The 17,586-nt window shown below is 34.4% G+C and overlaps 6 protein-coding genes across 6 annotated transcripts in view; 3 read left to right on the top strand and 3 right to left on the bottom strand.

Moving 5' to 3' along the window:
- Nucleotides 1-17,586, bottom strand: part of LOC105949167 (glycine-rich RNA-binding protein 4, mitochondrial) — a 96,532-nt gene that overhangs the window by 31,530 nt on the left and 47,416 nt on the right. The window lies entirely within an intron of this gene.
- On the top strand, nt 4,110-6,077 carry LOC105949065 (glutelin type-D 1). Its single transcript, XM_012972331.2, has 3 exons — nt 4,110-4,464; nt 4,880-5,600; nt 5,696-6,077. Exons 1-3 carry the CDS (start codon nt 4,269-4,271, stop codon nt 5,847-5,849), a joined length of 1,071 nt encoding a protein of 356 aa, XP_012827785.2. The 5' UTR covers nt 4,110-4,268; the 3' UTR covers nt 5,850-6,077.
- RIBA3 (monofunctional riboflavin biosynthesis protein RIBA 3) lies at nt 6,150-8,826 on the top strand. The gene is made up of 6 exons (XM_012972329.2): nt 6,150-6,586; nt 6,673-6,903; nt 7,075-7,400; nt 7,486-7,615; nt 7,683-7,979; nt 8,460-8,826. Exons 1-6 carry the CDS (start codon nt 6,254-6,256, stop codon nt 8,691-8,693), a joined length of 1,551 nt encoding a protein of 516 aa, XP_012827783.2. The 5' UTR covers nt 6,150-6,253; the 3' UTR covers nt 8,694-8,826.
- On the bottom strand, nt 9,698-10,657 carry LOC105949015 (uncharacterized). The gene is made up of 2 exons (XM_088817683.1): nt 10,622-10,657; nt 9,698-10,459 (listed from the first exon to the last, which is right to left on the bottom strand). Exons 1-2 carry the CDS (start codon nt 10,655-10,657, stop codon nt 9,800-9,802), a joined length of 696 nt encoding a protein of 231 aa, XP_088673809.1. The 3' UTR covers nt 9,698-9,799.
- LOC105949162 (aquaporin TIP1-2) lies at nt 13,207-14,477 on the top strand. The gene is made up of 3 exons (XM_012972451.2): nt 13,207-13,436; nt 13,511-13,761; nt 13,898-14,477. Exons 1-3 carry the CDS (start codon nt 13,304-13,306, stop codon nt 14,270-14,272), a joined length of 759 nt encoding a protein of 252 aa, XP_012827905.1. The 5' UTR covers nt 13,207-13,303; the 3' UTR covers nt 14,273-14,477.
- LOC105949163 (Protein-tyrosine phosphatase-like, PTPLA) lies at nt 14,328-16,770 on the bottom strand. The gene is made up of 8 exons (XM_012972452.2): nt 16,591-16,770; nt 16,422-16,507; nt 16,282-16,329; nt 15,674-15,762; nt 15,459-15,580; nt 15,314-15,363; nt 15,128-15,216; nt 14,328-14,713 (listed from the first exon to the last, which is right to left on the bottom strand). The coding sequence occupies exons 1-8, from the start codon at nt 16,647-16,649 to the stop codon at nt 14,609-14,611; spliced, it is 648 nt and encodes a 215-aa protein (XP_012827906.2). The 5' UTR covers nt 16,650-16,770; the 3' UTR covers nt 14,328-14,608.

The raw sequence follows: 17,586 nt of genomic DNA, 5'->3' as shown, positions 1-17,586 counted from the left end.
GCGCTTCTAAAATGTTATTTTGTTGCCTATTGCCCACTAGAAATTGGGTTTCGGTGCAGAGTGCAACCAAAATAGTATTTTATAGGGGGTTGTCTCGTTTTTTATTTTTAGGGGGAAAAGTGCGAATTTGAAATTTTATAGGGGGGAGAAGTGTATTTTGTCCTAATGGTTATTAAGATGTAATATGCCATTGGAGAAGGGGTGTGGTGGGGTTGTAAAAAGTGATGTGTTATTAATATTAGGATAAAATGCATTTCGACCCCTATAAGTTTTCTAAATTTGCACTTTCCTCCTAAAATTTAAAAAAACGAGACTACACTATGAAATTGTTCTGGTTGCACTTTGCCAAATTTGCTGGTGGACAACGTGCAACAAAATAACAGTTTAGAGGTGGCAACGTGTAATAAAATAATATTTGAAAGGCGATCTGCAACAACAATAACATTTAAAGGGGTAATTGCAATAAAATAAAATAAAAACACTCGATTCTGATGAATAACCATTGGAATTTGGCTATCGGGACAACGTGCAACAAATATAACATTTTGAAGAGGCATTCACTTTTTTGAATTTGAGGGAGGAAAAGTGTGAAACTTAGAAATCTATAGGGGTGAAGTGCAATTTGCCAAAAGAAATAAATCATGTATTGTAAACTTGGTCTTAATAAATCAATATCCCAGGTCTCACGTGACTTATTAATTTGACATTTTGTGACCAACAAATGAAATTATTTCTCAGTCGACAGGAATTTTATGTGGCTTTGCAAGATGTGTGTGACAAAAGATAAGGAGAATTAAAGCTCTTCACATTGATACTTTATGTGTGTTTATAATGATTTTCACCTAAATGATGAAAAATTTATAAAAAAATTTATGATTGTCCTAATATTAAAAAAGGCATTTGAGTCAAAAGGGTTTCTAGACGGCCACCCTTGAGGTGATGTCAAATTACGAAAAAAACCCTCATGTTTGGGTAATTACAATCACTCCTCAACCATGAATCTTTTTTACACAATCTTTTTTGATTCCACGGAATATTTTCCGAAAAATGTCAATTCTACCCTTATAGACATAGCACAAGAACTACATTAATGCGTCATTTACATGGAACATATATTCTTCTTAATTCTCCATCTGTCTCTTATTTTATGTCTTTTTGGAGTGTTTTTTTTGTTCCAAATTATTTGTCATATTAAAGTTTCAATAAGGTATTAGTTGTATTTTTATCAATTTTGCCTCTTATCAGTCTTAATTAGTTAATTAAAAAATAATTAGTGACAAGCGTATTTTAGTATTTACTATGCTATTTTGGGTATAATCTATACATATTTATTGACTATCTTAATCTATGCGTAACCACAAAAAACGACATATAAAAAGGGACGGTGGGAGTAACACATTCACAGTTTTTTTAGTGTTTACCATTGCTCCCCTTAGAATAAGTTTTGTCTTCAAAAAAAGTAGAATGAAAAAATGCTATGTTTGTAAGGGTAGAATTGACATTTTTTGGAATATATTCCATGGAATAAAAAAGATTTCCTGAAAAATTACACACTAAGAGTATCGGTATAAGACGTAAGCAAACATCATGTGGGTTTTGTAGTTACTGATAGGTTGAGGAGTTTTTAGTAATTTAGTCTAAGTTCACGGGGGTTTTCGTAATTTTGTTATGTTCCTATGCACACTACTAGATCTCAATTATTGATATTCGTTTGCATGATAATTAAGAGAGAAAATCAACAAACAAAATTCTAAAATAAGAATTGATATAAATATACAAATTAATAAGTGCAATAGTGTGTCCACCTCTTGCGGGGCAAAATTGGTAGTCTCTTAATATAGCATGTAATAGGTTGGTGGGTTTTAATAATGTTTCTTCACAAAATTTAGTTGAGTGGTAGATGGCACGTGCTGATGTGATGGCCTTCCATTTTATCACCAAAAAAAGTTCTTTCAATTTAAATATATTTTCTTTTAATTAAATTAATATTTTCTATTATTTCATTTGGTTTTCGATATTTCCTCACAACATTTTAGCTAGATCCAAATTTTATCGTACGTAATCTGAATTTAGATTTCAAAGAAATATATTTATTCAGATTTCATAAAATAAAAGGGAGATTTTTTCTATTAATTTCACCAAAATTACATTAATATATATTGAGAAATTTACAATTTTCATCCCTCAAGTTTGCAACGATTTCACATTTGGTCCCTCATGTTTTAATAATTTGACATTTTTGGTCATTTTCGTCAATTTACGCTTAGTCCTTCTGTTAAGGTAATGTTTATAATTAGTCCCTTTAGTTATGAATTTTGGCCCAGAATATATTTAGCCCAGTACATCAATTGTATATTTAAATATTCCATAGCTCTGGTCAACTTTGGAGAGGTGGTTAGAAATAACCACGCAGTAAATAAAGTGGGTTAGTATGGCTTAATTCCACTTTGCACCCTTCAAATATACAGTTTTAGAACTTTGCACCCTCAAAATAATTTAATAGCATTTTGCACCCTCGAAACACAATATATCATGCATAATACATCTCAAATGAATTTTTAAAACTAATAAAGGTAATTTAATATTTTTCGTGGTACTTTTATTAGATGACAAATGTTAAATATTTATTTTATTCATCAGTAATTTTGAAATTATAAAGTACAAAAATAAAAATACTTCTCATCAACATATTTAAAAATTATATTTTTTATCACAAACAATAATTTACAAGAAAAAATCCGCCAACTATTTCGTTATCAAGTTATCTAAAATTCATATTTTCTTCCAAAAACTTTTGCGTAATATTTCCACCAGTTACGATAAAAGATTCATCAATCGAATAATTTAGTGATTAAAGTTTATTTTGATCTATTTTGTATGCAAATGTTTATTTTTTCAATAATCCGGTGTGAGATTTATTTTTCGCACTTTGTGCGCTTGAAATTAGGTTGGTGGTTGAAGACAACAAAAATTTAATTTATTATTTTGCATCCGAAAAAACGAATAAAAAATGAAATTGCCTTTATTATTCATTTATCGGGAATGATTTACTGTGTTTTGAGGATGCAAAATGTTATTATTATTATTTTCCAAAGGTACAAAGTGCCAAAAAGTTTTATTTCGAGGGTGCAAAATGAGATTAAGCCGGATTAGTATTTAGTAAAGATCCAACTGTTGTGAAATTAAGCAGATGCGACTTTATAATGTAAATAATAGTGAAACACGTTTTAAGAGTATCCCAAGTAAAACTAGAAGGCTCCAGGCCCATTGTTTTATCGGGCCAGATTTTAACTTCTCAATTGGCCCGAGTTTTTGTAACGATTTGCGTTTAATTGTTTATAACGTAAGACAAAATAAATATATATTTTGAATTAGAGTGGTAATTCGGATAAATTTTTTAATTAATTGAAGTTTTTTGTTTGGATTATTTTCTTTTTTAGAGTTGTACAAATGTATGAAATATTTCGCATGATTTTAGGAACAATTGTTTCATTTTTTTTGTTTATTAATTATTTTTTGTAAAATAATTACATCTTTTCCTTTTTTTTTTTCCTCTGTATCAACTATAAGAAACCTGTAAAACAATCACAAAAGATAATTTTTTCAATAGCAGGTTTACCAAATAGTGTTTAACTATTGTTTTTACTGAATTGGATGTTTTTAATTTAAACATATTATAATTGTTTCTACTTTTATTAATTTTATTGTAATCTATAATAATAGTACCCTAAATTGATTTATGATGTAATATTATGTGCTTAACGAAAAAATGATAGATAGAGTTAAGATTTATTATAATTTATAAAGTAAAAGTAATCTTTATTTCAAGAAAAAAGAACATGAGAAAAATTAGAAAAAAACATAAATAATCAAATAATATAATTAAAAGAATGAATTTAATGGCCAAATAAATATCCACGCATTATTTATAAACTAAATTAGTAATTTAGTTCCTATTATTAAGGCACCAATTATTCACCCTAATTATAAAGATAAAATTAGATATATATATATTTTTTTTTGAAAAGATTAGATAATAGATAAATTTGGACTCTAATTATAAAGATAAAATTAGATTTAGATAATAGATCCAATTAATTTAAAAGTTTATCCGAATTAGACGCAAATTGTTACAGTAATCTTCGTTTCCAAGTCTATATATATACGCCACCTTCTCATTCATCAAATCTTCATCTCACTAATTCACACTCCAATTGAGTAGTACAGATTAGGGTTTATCGGAGATCAGATTTAAGAAGGAAGAAAAAATGGAGCTTGATTTAACACCAAAGTTGGCGAAGAAGGTTTACGGTGGAGACGGCGGCGCGTACTACGCGTGGTGCCCGAATGAGCTTCCCATGCTCCGTGAAGGCAACATCGGCGCCTCCAAACTCGTTCTCGAGAAGAATGGCTTCGCTATGCCCCGTTACTCCGATTCCGCCAAGGTTGCCTATGTTCTTCAGGGTATGTATGCTCTTCTTCAACATGCAGAAATCTGATTTATCGTCTCGGTATTGTGTGTTTGTCCTTTTTATTGACGAATCAGATTTCTGATTTCATAATAAATCATTGATCTGTTTTTTGTTGGTTTTGGTGAATGATCTTCCTGCTTCCGTGTTCGATTTTGTTAATATATATTTCGATTTTTATCGTCCCTTTGTGTTTGTTCATATTATGTTGACTATGCATGATTCATTCATCACATGAATGTGGGATTAATTCTCTGTTTCAAAAGTTTATTTTCCTGAATTATGAAAAATCTTCTCCATCATCCCACCAAGTTTTCGATCATTTGTCACAATAAAATCTTTTCGATGTGTTCCACCACGTGTTCGATTATATGTCACCATATAAAAAAACTTCCAATATCTTCCAACAGGCAGCGGTGTGGCCGGAATAGTCCTTCCCGAGAAGGAAGAGAAGGTGCTCGCAATCAAGAAAGGCGACTCAATCGCCCTCCCGTTCGGAGTAACCACATGGTACTACAACAAAGAAGACACCGAGCTAACAATCCTCTTCCTCGGAGACACCTCAAAGGCCCACAAAGCGGGCTCCTTCACCGACTTCTCCCTAACAGGGCCCACCGGAATCTTCACCGGATTCTCAACGGAGTTCGTCTCCAGAGCATGGGACCTAGACGAGACCACCGTGAAGGCACTTGTGGGCAGCCAAACAGCAAACGGGATTGTCAAACTAGCCCCTGGATTCAAAATGCCCGAGCCAAAGAAGGAGCACTATAATGGCATGGCCTTGAACTGCGAGGAGGCTCCGTTGGATGTCGACATCAAGGGCGGGGGCAAAGTCGTACTTTTGAACACCAAGAATCTGCCGTTGGTCGGAGAAGTTGGGCTTGGTGCAGATCTTGTGAGGCTCAATGGTGGAGCTATGTGCTCGCCTGGAATGTCTTGTGACTCGGCTTTGCAGGTGACTTATATTGTGAGGGGGAGTGGCAGAGTGCAGGTTGTTGGAATTGATGGTAAACGTGTGCTCGAAACTACGGTTAAGGCGGGCAATTTGTTCATTGTTCCGAGGTTTTTCGTCGTGTCCAAGATTTCGGATGCTGATGGCTTGGACTGGTTTTCGATCATCACCACTCCCAAGTGAGTATATTGTTGATTTTTTTTTTTGTTTTTTTTTTTAAATCTTGAATTTCAAATTTTAGATTATTTTTCTAATGTTTTTATTTAAATGGCAGCCCAATATTCACACATTTGGCTGGAAGGACGTCGGTTTGGAAGGCGCTGTCGCCTCAAGTGTTGCAGGCATCTTTCAACGTACCGGAAGATGTGGAGAAGAAATTCTCTTCCATGAGAAAGGCTGAGGAAATCTTCTTCCCACCACCAAATTAGAAGAGTAGTTAAGTTAGTGTTTTTTCTAATTAGTTTTTAATTACGCTTTTTAGTGATAAGATTTCGTTTTCGTTTACTACTTTTAGTAGTAATAAGGCGGTCCCGGATTTTGGAGGGAGTAATTAGTTTTTAATTACGCTTTTAGTGATAAGATTGAGTTTTCTCAATGACTATGGTTTTATTAGGATTTTCTGATTTTGGATTTTTATGATATTTCGGTGTTCCCTAGTTTGTTTTTTTCATGTAGCTCCAAATTTCAACTGGATAACCAAAAAAACTAGAGGCTGGTGCCTTTGTTCATTCGGGTTACGGCACCTACAAAACAAGAATCTCTTATCCAAATTCACTGTCCCAAAATTTAATTAAAACCTGCCAAAAAACACACACACACACACAGAGCAGCCATGGATTGCATTGGTTTCCAGCAATCATCACTTACTCATACTTTCATCAACTCAAAACCTTCAAATTTCACTCTTAATAACGCACCGTTTATTTATCGTCATAATAGAAGTATAAATAATCCATTGAAGCTCACAAGTACGTGCTGCTGTGCCGTTGGATTATCATCAGGAGAATCATCGTCTTCCCCTTCGATTAATTTCGCAACAGTCGAAGCTGAAATAACTCAAGAAACCATCGATTTCTTTTCTAGCGATGCAGAGGGCGATCCTGACCGTCCATCTCCCGGCTACTCTTCCATCGAACAATCCCTCGTCGCATTGCGCCAAGAAAACGTATTAATATATATATATATCGACTTATTGTTTTATTTATTGGACTATTGTAATCAAAACCCTTGTGCTGAAAATTTTGTTTGAAGTTCGTGATTGTTGTAGATGATGGTGAAAGTGACGATGATAACGTTGAAGGAAGCCTTGTAATGGCAGCTTCACATGTGAGCTCAAAGGCTATTGCTTTCATGGTGAAGCATGGCTCGGGTATAGTTTCGGTCGGGATGAAAGACGACGATCTCGAGAGATTAAAGCTCCCTCTGATGTCACCGGAAAACGACGACGATTCTTCCTCAGCTCCTTCGTTTACGATCACAGTGGTATAAGTGGGATTTTTTTAAATGGTCTGACTTTGATATCATGTATGAAAACCTCTGTAACTAAAAGTTTAAGCTGTTAGTGATGTGAAGAATCATTTAATATTAATATCTGCAGTTTCTGAAAATGCGCGAATTTGACTCTCTTTTGACTTTTTTTGGTCAAACGATTAGGATGCGAAAGTTGGAACTTCGACCGGTGTGTCGGCTTCAGACAGGGCGAAAACTGTCCTTGCTCTCGCATCTTCTGAATCGATGGCTGACGATTTCATAAGGCCGGGCCATGTTTTCCCCTTGAAGTACAAAGACGGGGGCATTTTACGAAGAGCGGGCCCCACTGAGGCTTCTGTGGACTTGGTAACACTGGCTGGACTAAGACCCGTTTCGGTTCTCTCGGCAGTAGTTGACTCGGAAGATGGTTCGATTGCTTCAATGGCCGTTTTACGAAATTTGGCCTCGGAGCATAGCATTCCGATTGTTTCGATCACGGATCTCATAAGGTATAACATTATATAAATTGGTGATTATTTCATCTTTTATGTGAACAATCAAGAATAATGTTTTTTTTTATAATTTTGATCTTAGGTATAGGAGAAAGCGGGAAAAATTGGTCGAAAGAAGTGCGATTTCGAGTATGCCGACTAAATGGGGTTTATTTCAGGCGCATTGTTACCGTTCGAAGCTTGACGGAACGGAGCACATTGCCATTGTAAAGGTAATTAAAAAAAATAATAATAATAAAATTTATTTTTTCGGCATGTTTTAAATTGTTATAAGTACAGGGAGAAATCGGGAATGGACAAGATGTACTAGTAAGAGTGCACTCGGAGTGTTTAACCGGTGATATTTTCGGTTCGAGGCGGTGCGACTGTGGCAGTCAATTAGATTTAGCAATGCAGTTAATCGAGAAAGAAAAAAGAGGTGTTCTCGTTTACCTTACGGGGCACGAGGGGCGTGGAATTGGGCTAGGTCACAAACTAGATGCCTATAATTTGCAGGACCAAGGCCACGACACGGTGGAAGCAAATATCGAGCTTGGTTTTGCTGCCGATGCACGTGAATATGGGATTGGCGCCCAGGTTCGTTTGTCGATTCAATTTTGTCATGTTTTATCCGTATTTTTTTTTCTAAATTAAGCATTTGTTTTGTTGTTTGATCATTCATTAATCTTGATGGAACCTTTAGATATGTTTAATTAGGGATGAAAATTGGAACGAAATTTCCAAATTTTGCTGAATAATTCCAATTATGGAACAAGAACTTTCATTCCAAATTTTGATTATTTTTTGAACGGAATTCGAATAGATATTAGATTCCGATTTCCAATTTATTTTAATTTATGTTTACAAAAAAAATCATTTTTTTCCGGAAATTTCACTTATAATATCGATATTATTATGTATTTTATAATATAGGTGACTAAAAACATGAAAATTCCGAATTCCGCAGATTCTGATTCGAAAATCTCCGATTTTGGAACAAGTTTTTCCAGTAATGTAGCAAGTGTTTTCTAGATTGACAAACTAAAAAAAAAAAATTGACTCTGCTTCTTGAAACAGATACTACACGACATCGGAGTTCACACAATGCGATTGATGACAAACAATCCAGCAAAATATACCGGTTTAAAAGGTTACGGTTTGGCAGTTGTTGGCCGTGTTCCTGTCCTAACTCCAATCACGGAAGACAACAAGCGATATCTCGAGACCAAAAGAACGAAAATGGGGCATATATATGGATCCGATCTAAAAATCCCGATTACCGAATTCGTACGAGAACTCCCTGATCTCTAGGTATATATAACTTTTTTTATTTCTTTATTTTTTTTAATTTTATTACATTCAACAAGTACATGTTATTTATTCAGTAACATCATGTAAAGAAGTTTTTATACAAAATGAATTGCAATAGTTATATTTGCTGAAATGTGTATGTATACATATACATATACCTTATAGTAGTACTTGAGTTCGAATAATTTGAAAGTGTTGCGAATTTCCGCGACGAAAATCTTCCCTGTTCAGCGTTTCCAAATACGAATGCACGTTTATCGAAGATCCGTGAGGTGGCGTACCGTCGTTGGTTCGATCGCAAACGTAAGATCTGCAGAGAGGACAGCTGGCATGCGTCTGGAACCAAGTATCGATACACGAAACGTGGAAAAAGTGTGCGCAATTCGGCAGATGTTTCACCCATTCCCCTTCTTCGAATTCACCCAAACACACTGCACACTCTGCTGCACTATTATTATTATTATTATTATTATTATTATTATTTTTGTCGATTTTTTTCTCGATCTGAGTGATGGGGAGTGAGTGCATGACGTGGGAATCGAGCGCCATGCTGTGGAACTGGGAGGAATATTCCTCGAGATGCTCGTTTATCCGCCTCCTTTGTTCTGAATTACGTGATAGGTTTATTATTGCGCAGTTTCGTTCGAGGATCTTGTAGTAACTGAACAGAAGGAATATGCTGCAGACTAGCCCGACTAAAACGATGACCTGTGGGTCCCACTTCGACGGAATGGTGTCTTGAGATTCCGTTGGGGGTGGAGTCATCATAATTGAATTTTTTTTTTTTTTAATAATTTGGTTTACGGTTTCGGAGATGAGTTAAAATTGTTTTTATGAAACCAAGAAACAAGTGGAGATAACAAGAAACTGCACTTGGGACTTCGTTCCTCGTTTCTTGTTTTTCGTTTTCGATGAAACTAACAAAATAAATAAAGACAAAAAATACACACCCTTTTGAAAGAGGAGAAATTTCGATCATTTGTTAATCATAAAACGCATTATTTAATCGAAAAATCGGTCCCTCGAGATTAAATATCAATGTGTTGCCATTTACACAAATTTGTTCCCCAAAAAAAAAAACGAAATTGCAAGTACTAACTAACATTCTAGTAACCATTAGTACTAATCATCCCACAAGATATCAATGAAGAAGCATTGCATTTGCTACCGCGAGCCAATAACGGCGCGACATTCGTCGCCGGTTTCTGATAAAAGCTGACATCGCCACCTTGGCAAAGCTGAGGTGGATTCCGCCACATAGGAAGCGGGCCCGCGACGAGAATATTCTGAAGAAGCGGGCCCGCCTCTACAACGGCCTGCAGGAACTTCCCCCTCTTAGGCAACGACTTCCCCTTCACGAGGCGGTCAATTACCAAATTGCCCTCGTCAACTTTTTTACTACATTCGTGAACCAAAATGTTCGAAAAATCGGGAGAAAAAACCGGGTCGAAAAGGCTGTTCGAATCCGTCACGCTCGAATTAGGGTTTACGCTTACGGGTTTCGGAAGTGGGGTTTCGGGTAATCGAAACAAGGGATTAATGTAGTTGGCTTGTGGTGGCGTTATGGTAATATTGTTGTTGTTGAGGAGCTTTTGGAGGTGGTTTTTGGCTTCGTCTCTTTCTTGGAATGCGCATTTTAGCAGGTTGATCAAATGGCTAACGTACGCCTTGTTCTGCCTCATTTGTTCCATTGCTTCTGATTTCAGCTTCTCTAGTTCCAAAGTGGTGAACAGAAGCTTCTGCTTCAGTTGCTCCATTTCATGATTCTGATTATTGTACTATAAATATTTTAAAATATAAAATTAAAAAAAAAAAAAATACCACTATTTATTAATCAATCATAAAAAAACATTTTTTTTATATAAATGTAATGAAGATTAAAATGTAATTAAATTAATAATAACAAGGAATTAAAGAAGACTCACTACCTCTTCGAATCCCCACAAAGCATCCATCTCCCCCATTAATTTTGTCTATGGGATAAAAATAAATGTTCTTGAAAATTGAAATATATATATAGAGTGGGGTGATCAATAAAAAAATAAAATGGACAAGAATATATCATTCAAATGGGAATTTTTTTTTATTAAGGAATCTAGAAAAACCTTCCAACTAAAAAAAAGGAACCCCTTTGACCATTGTTGACTTTCTTCTCATGAAATTTTTAATATTTTTATTTTATTTTTTTCAAATTCCAATATTTAAGGAACTTGTCTTCTTTTACCATAAACTAAAATAGATATAAACCAAGGTTATTTTTATGCTACATTCGATGAATTTTCGCTGTTGATTTACACATACTAATGTGCGTATATGTATATATTTGTGTGCTTATGATAGTAAATATATATACCCAGTATGTTTCACCTCGTGTAGTATAGTATAGAGCAAATATCAAACAATGTCTTATGTTTTCTATTATTTCTCCTATGGTTATTTGGTCAATGGTTGAATATATTCCAGGTGGATTTTCATGAATTATTATATAAATAATGCAATTTTATATTATAAAGTCTTCAATTTTATTTCCTTATTTTTTTTGAATTCAATAAATAAGAGGTGATAATTTCACGGGTTTTGTTAGTTTAAAAAGGTAAGGTGCTGTTGATGTTTTTGTAATGTTGACTTCCCATGTTTTTGTAACGTTGACTTCCCTCTCTTTTTTTTTTGTGGAGTTGAAAAACTTGAAATCATACATAGCAATATAACATGTGTATTTTTTTTTTTTTTTTTTAATTTTATATTTAAATTAATGTAACGTTTTAGTGTTTTACTATCATAAAGTCCTATGAGTAGATCATAAAGACACCTCCCTTCTATATGCAATGTCAATCATTTGATCTAGCACGCTTTTACATAAGTGTCAAATGATGGGCCGAATTAAGGTTGGGTATATTAAATGGGCCATTAGAAAAGTTTAATTTAAGCTAATAATAGAGGTATTCATAAATATGTGCAAAAAATAAGTAAAAAATAAAGTATGATTTTTTTTTTATTTTTTTTTTAGATTTTTGGGTTAATGGTTCGAATGTTAGGAAAATTCAAGGTTAAAATAGTCACACTAAAAAGATTAATCAAAAAATTAAAGGTTAGCAAGAGATTTAAAAAAAAAAAAGGTGAATTTTAACTAATAATAATAATATTAATATATCTAAATGAACCCCGACTGAGTCAAATGGCATGAGCCACTGAGTCTGTTAATCACGCTCCGGTTGAGCAGAGTCGGCTCATCCATCATACTTGGTTTTCCCGTCTTCTTAAAACAAAAGGACACAGAGTTACGAGCCTAAAACATGTCTTGTTCAAGGTCGTAACAAAAATGCTAAAATCTTAGGCGAAATGTCTTTTGTAACCTTGTAGTTTTTATAAATTTTAAATTCGTGAAAGTCAATTATACTCTTATTCAGGTCCGAATCATCTTGTCAACAGTCGTTAGGTCGAACTTGTCACACATCGTTAGCCTAATTTGGTTACATCTCTCGTATTGTTCCTTCATTATCCAAAATAAAAAAAATATTTATTGCCCATGATATTCTTTTAGCCGGCCACACTAAATAATTAAGAGATAAGATTGGGAATTAGCTAGAAAATAAATAATAAAGTAAACTATCCACTTATTAATATTAGTATAATCTTACATGCAAACAACTCATTAATTAAGAGGCTCGTTTTAAATTTTTATTGCATTAGCAATTAATAAATAGAATATATATACACATATATAAAAGAATCACATTGTACTAATCAACAAAAGAAACAATGATTTAAGACATAATGATTATAATTTTTTTAAAACCGACCCTAAATTTGGTGTCACCGTCTGCTTATGTATGGGGCGGTGCACTGAGGATGATTTATTTTCTTTTTTCTTAGTATTAATTACATCAAGTGAGATAAGTAATTAAGGTATCGTTTGATTGTCAATATAAAATTAGTTAAGATAAAACTAAATAATTTGATGAAACTTAATTATATTACTGGACTTTCGATAATTCAATAAAAAACAAAATTAGAAGCCAAAATAAGTCACGATAGCATAATATTTGCGGGTCGATCTGGCAAGTTATTGGGGATGTCAAACATCAAACAACCTCCTATTATTTTAGTTATTCATAATTAACCTCCCAACCAGGCGAGGATTAAGTAAACTGTATAAGTAATTAACTATAAATGGATTCTAACTAAAAAAAAGAAAAAAAGCCTGCCCATGACTCTTGATACTTAATCATCACAAGCTTATTATTAAGGTGATAATTATTAATTAATTAATTAATTAATGATGGGATGATTAGAGCATTGTTACAACTAATCCCTTTCAATATCCTATTCCCTACCCTCATTGGTCGGTTTGAATAACAAATCCCCTTTCATGAAAAATCATTTGTGGGCCCCTTTCCAAGTTCATGGTCGGTTATTATTAATTCCTACAATAATAGTGCCACGTGTCACCAATAGTAAGAAGTTCTTGGGACAATGAAAAATTCAAAATTGGCTCTCAAACTAAGGCCTATATAAGTAAAGCTTCCATTGAATGTTAAGAACCACAAGAAGAGTAGAAACAAGAATTTCAAGAACCTTCAAACACACACACACACACACAATTAAACAAAATGCCGATTTCGAGAGTAGCCGTCGGAACTCCGGCCGAAGTCCGGCAGCCGGAAGCCATCAAGGCAGCGGTAGCCGAGTTCATTTCGATGCTCATCTTCGTTTTCGCCGGCGAAGGCTCCGGCATGGCCTTTGGTAAGTTAAAATCACTCTATAAATATGATTTAATTTCGATTGTTTATCTACTTATTGTTTTCGATATATTATAGCTAAGCTTACCGGGGGTGGAGCTAGCACGCCAGCTGGCATGACTGCGGCGGCGTTAGCGCACGCTTTCGCCCTATTTGTGGCGGTTTCGGTCGGAGCCAACATCTCCGGTGGCCACGTAAACCCGGCAGTTACTTTTGGTGCCTTCGTAGGCGGCCACATATCGTTGTTTAGAAGCATCCTATATTGGATTGCTCAATTGCTTGGTTCCGTTGTCGCTTGCTTGCTACTCAACTTTGCCACCGGTGGATTGGTAAGTATATTCATCCCGGTTAGGACTCGAAATCGGCACTTTCGAAAAATATTCTGATTTTTTTGTTCGGAAATGCAAAACTAATTATTTCACTTTTCGTCCAAAATTAGTAAAACTTAAACTTATAAACATGCAGGAAACATCGGCTTTCGCGCTTTCATCAGGAGTTACGGTATGGAACGCACTCGTATTCGAAATAGTGATGACATTCGGCCTAGTCTACACGGTGTACGCCACCGCAGTGGATCCCAAGAAAGGCGACATAGGGGTCATCGCCCCCATTGCCATCGGTTTCATAGTGGGGGCCAATATTTTGGCCGGTGGAGCCTTCACTGGAGCATCCATGAACCCGGCCGTCTCTTTCGGGCCCGCAGTGGTGAGCTGGACGTGGGCCAGCCACTGGGTCTACTGGGTCGGCCCGTTTGTAGGCGCGGGCATCGCTGCCCTTATCTATGAAATCCTCTTCATCAACCAAACCGGCCATGAACAACTCCCCACTACCGATTATTGATGTCTTTTTTTTTTTTTTTTTTTTTTTCGTTTTTCGTATTTCATTTTTTATGCAAGGGATTGTGTGCAAGTGTCTGTTTTTCCATTCTGTGAAGCTGTGTTGTGATCTACGCTATCGATTGTCTTGATTCTGTAAAATCATCTTTCTTGAATGTCGGACTTCTTTATGTTTGCATGAAAAAATAAACGAACAGATTCATAGACAATTGCAAATTCCGCATATTGTCTCGAATGTACACACATTTGCCGAAGAAAAAAACACACATGTTATTCATATTTTTTTTAGTTCGATTCGGGCTTACCATACATATACTAACGGGAGAATGAACTCCAATTTTCAGTTGGACTTTTTCTTTTGTTGTTTACCGAGTTTCGAGCGTCGTTGCTTGAATAAATGAAGGTAAAGTTTCATCCACAAGAATGGATAGCAGAAGAGCAAACCCTGCATATAGATAGTTGAAACAGTCAATTTTAAACCATTTAAACGAAAGAAATATGTTACAAATGAAACGAACTCGTCGAGTATATATATGTAAAAAAAAAGTCAACTCTTTTCTCATTGTTAACTACAGTAGAACCTCGATAAAATAATAACCTCGTTTAAAAAATAATTTATCACGGTCCCGACTCGGTAAAAACGTACTAAAATTATTAACTCGATAATTTAACACTTCGTTAAATTAATAGAACTTTGCCAGTCTCAACCGCAGTAATTTATAGAGGTTTAACTGTATTTGGGTCTCGGATTTCAATAGAGCGAAGCACAACGGTGGAAGTGTAACTAAATTTCATTGCATATGCATTCACAAAATCGAGTAAGTTATAAAAAATTATTTTTCAAGAATGTGACACGTACCGTGACAAAGGTGTAATAGCTGAACGGGAGGCTATCTGCGTAGAGATTTTGCTTCTTTATATACGGAAGTGCTTGGTACATTAGCCACACTACACGAACCAATATGAAAAAAAGAATTAATACAAAAAAAACGAAAAAAAAGGAACACGTATAGATACGAGTCATGAGTTGTCAAAGAAGGCTTACTTTCACCGGGAAAAACTCCGACAGGGTACAAGACAATGAACGCATTGTACCTAACGGAAACCAAACGATAATATAGTCGTAAGAACGGTAATTAGATAACTTATCTGAAGACTACGTTGTGAGATGTGATCGATAGATATAATACCTGATAAAAGTGATCCAATTGGGAGGAGTGCCGATGCAATTTAGCGCGTAATGCGAATATCTAATCACCTCGGAGAAGCTCCAAGCAACAAACGTTATGAAGACCGATGGTAATTCTTGGACCTACATCAAGAAAATACGGTTTGAAATTATTATTTTTTTTCGTCGTTTATATGCCTACATTATTTCATAATTTTGCACCAAAGCGTAACAAACCTCGGGTATTTTACGAACAACAGCGAGCAAAAAATGAGTCCTTCCGCCCCATTGCATCAGAGGAAGCACAACACCACTTGGAACAATTCCTTCAAATTCAGTTGGAAACAAATATTTAAATCAATATATATATATATATATATATATATATATATATATATATATATATATATATATATATATATATATATATATATACAATATATATATATATATATATATATATATATATATGGCAAATTACGGCCACCCCTGAGTTATGGTCAAATTACGAAAAAACCCCTCCTGTTTGGGTAATTACAGCCACCGCTCAGCTATGTATTATCTTACGAAAATACCCCTCCAGAGGTAAATCTAGGGATGTTAGATCGGTAAAACCCAACCGAAATTTCGGTACGTAAACATTTCATACCGTTTACCGAACTGAATATACGATTTGGTTCGGTAAATAACCGAATTACATAAATTTTATGTAAAAATATTTAAAAGGAGGGGTGGCTTTAATTACCCAAACAAGAATTGTTTTTTCGTAATTTGGTCAACCATGGGGGGTGTCCGTAATTTGTCCCATATATATATCAATACAAACCATGAATCTGAAATTTTACCTATAGCCCCATGAATAACTTCCAAGAATGCAATACATTGCAATAGACCTTAACACATAAAATAAAAAATAAATAAAATAAAATAAAAAAAATTATAATAAAATTGACATCCATTTTAACATAATTACTGGGTAACTCACAAATTAAATCACCGACAGCAGAAAAGGCGCCATTAACTGATTTGGTGGACAAAAAATTACTCAGAATTCTGAAGAGTGATAGAGCCCTGCAAAAATTACAGAAAGAATGGTGAATGTGTGTGTGTGTGTGGGTGGTGAGAGAGAAAGAGTAGAGAGAGAAAGTGTTTACCATCCGAAGCACTGAGAGAGATTGTAGGAGAAGAGATACAGGTTCCGCAGCTGGGACATTTTCGATTTTGTGTGGACGGTGTCGTTTTGGTTTGGCTCGTTTTCATTATGGATGAACTGCCATAAATGGTACAAATTAATGAGGTTGTTTACTTTTGAGATGTAGCACAAAAAAATTGGTTGAATAGGGCAAATAAATAATGATATTTACTTAAATTGCTAAATTAGGTTGAATATTAGTACATCCGAATAATTTGATAACAAATTAGGACACAATTACATTTAATTTCTGAATTGCATAGTTTGGTTTAGGGTTCATTTGTTATATGAATTTTCAAATATTGTACTATTTATTTTTCTATATTTCTTAGATGGTGTTTGCAAAAGTTCAATAGTAATAGATTTTTTTGTGTTACGGGTTTTGGTTTCGATTTTAGTTACATGTCTTTTTTTTTTTTTTTTGTTCTTCATTTGATTCTTGATGTTTGCAGAATCAACATTTGTTTTTGTGTCTCTTAAAATAAGCTGTTGTAAGCTGTACAAAAGCAGTTTTAAGTCTCTTCTGGCAATTTTGAGTTGCCTTTTCTTAAAATAAGTTGCTTCAATTTAAAGTCATGTTCGCAAGTGCTTATTTAAAAGTAGAAGTTAATAATTGTGAGTTTAGTTTGAATTAAGTGCTTATTTCTATAGTTTGAAGCAGTTTATTTTAAGAGACGCAAAAACAAAAGCTTGTTTTGCAAGCATCTAAAAACATATTATGTGCAGAAAAAAACTCATAATCTATTTCTAAAAGCTTTTGCAAACACCACTTAAGTTGATTTTCTAGCGTATTTACAAACGCTTCAAACTTCAAGAAATAAACATTTAAAACCGACTTAACTCACAATCACTAACTTTTATTTTAAAATGAACTTTTTCAAACACCATTATATTATCATAAATTGCAATAAACTCATTTTATTATCATATATTTTATCCAATCTAATCAATCCCATAA

Source organism: Erythranthe guttata, chromosome 4 (assembly GCF_056151865.1).
Source record: "Erythranthe guttata isolate IM_541 chromosome 4, IM_541, whole genome shotgun sequence".
Taxonomy (NCBI): Eukaryota; Viridiplantae; Streptophyta; class Magnoliopsida; order Lamiales; family Phrymaceae; genus Erythranthe; species Erythranthe guttata.
The sequence above is the reverse complement of the archived record's forward strand: the minus strand, read 5'-3'. Positions and strand labels throughout refer to the sequence as shown.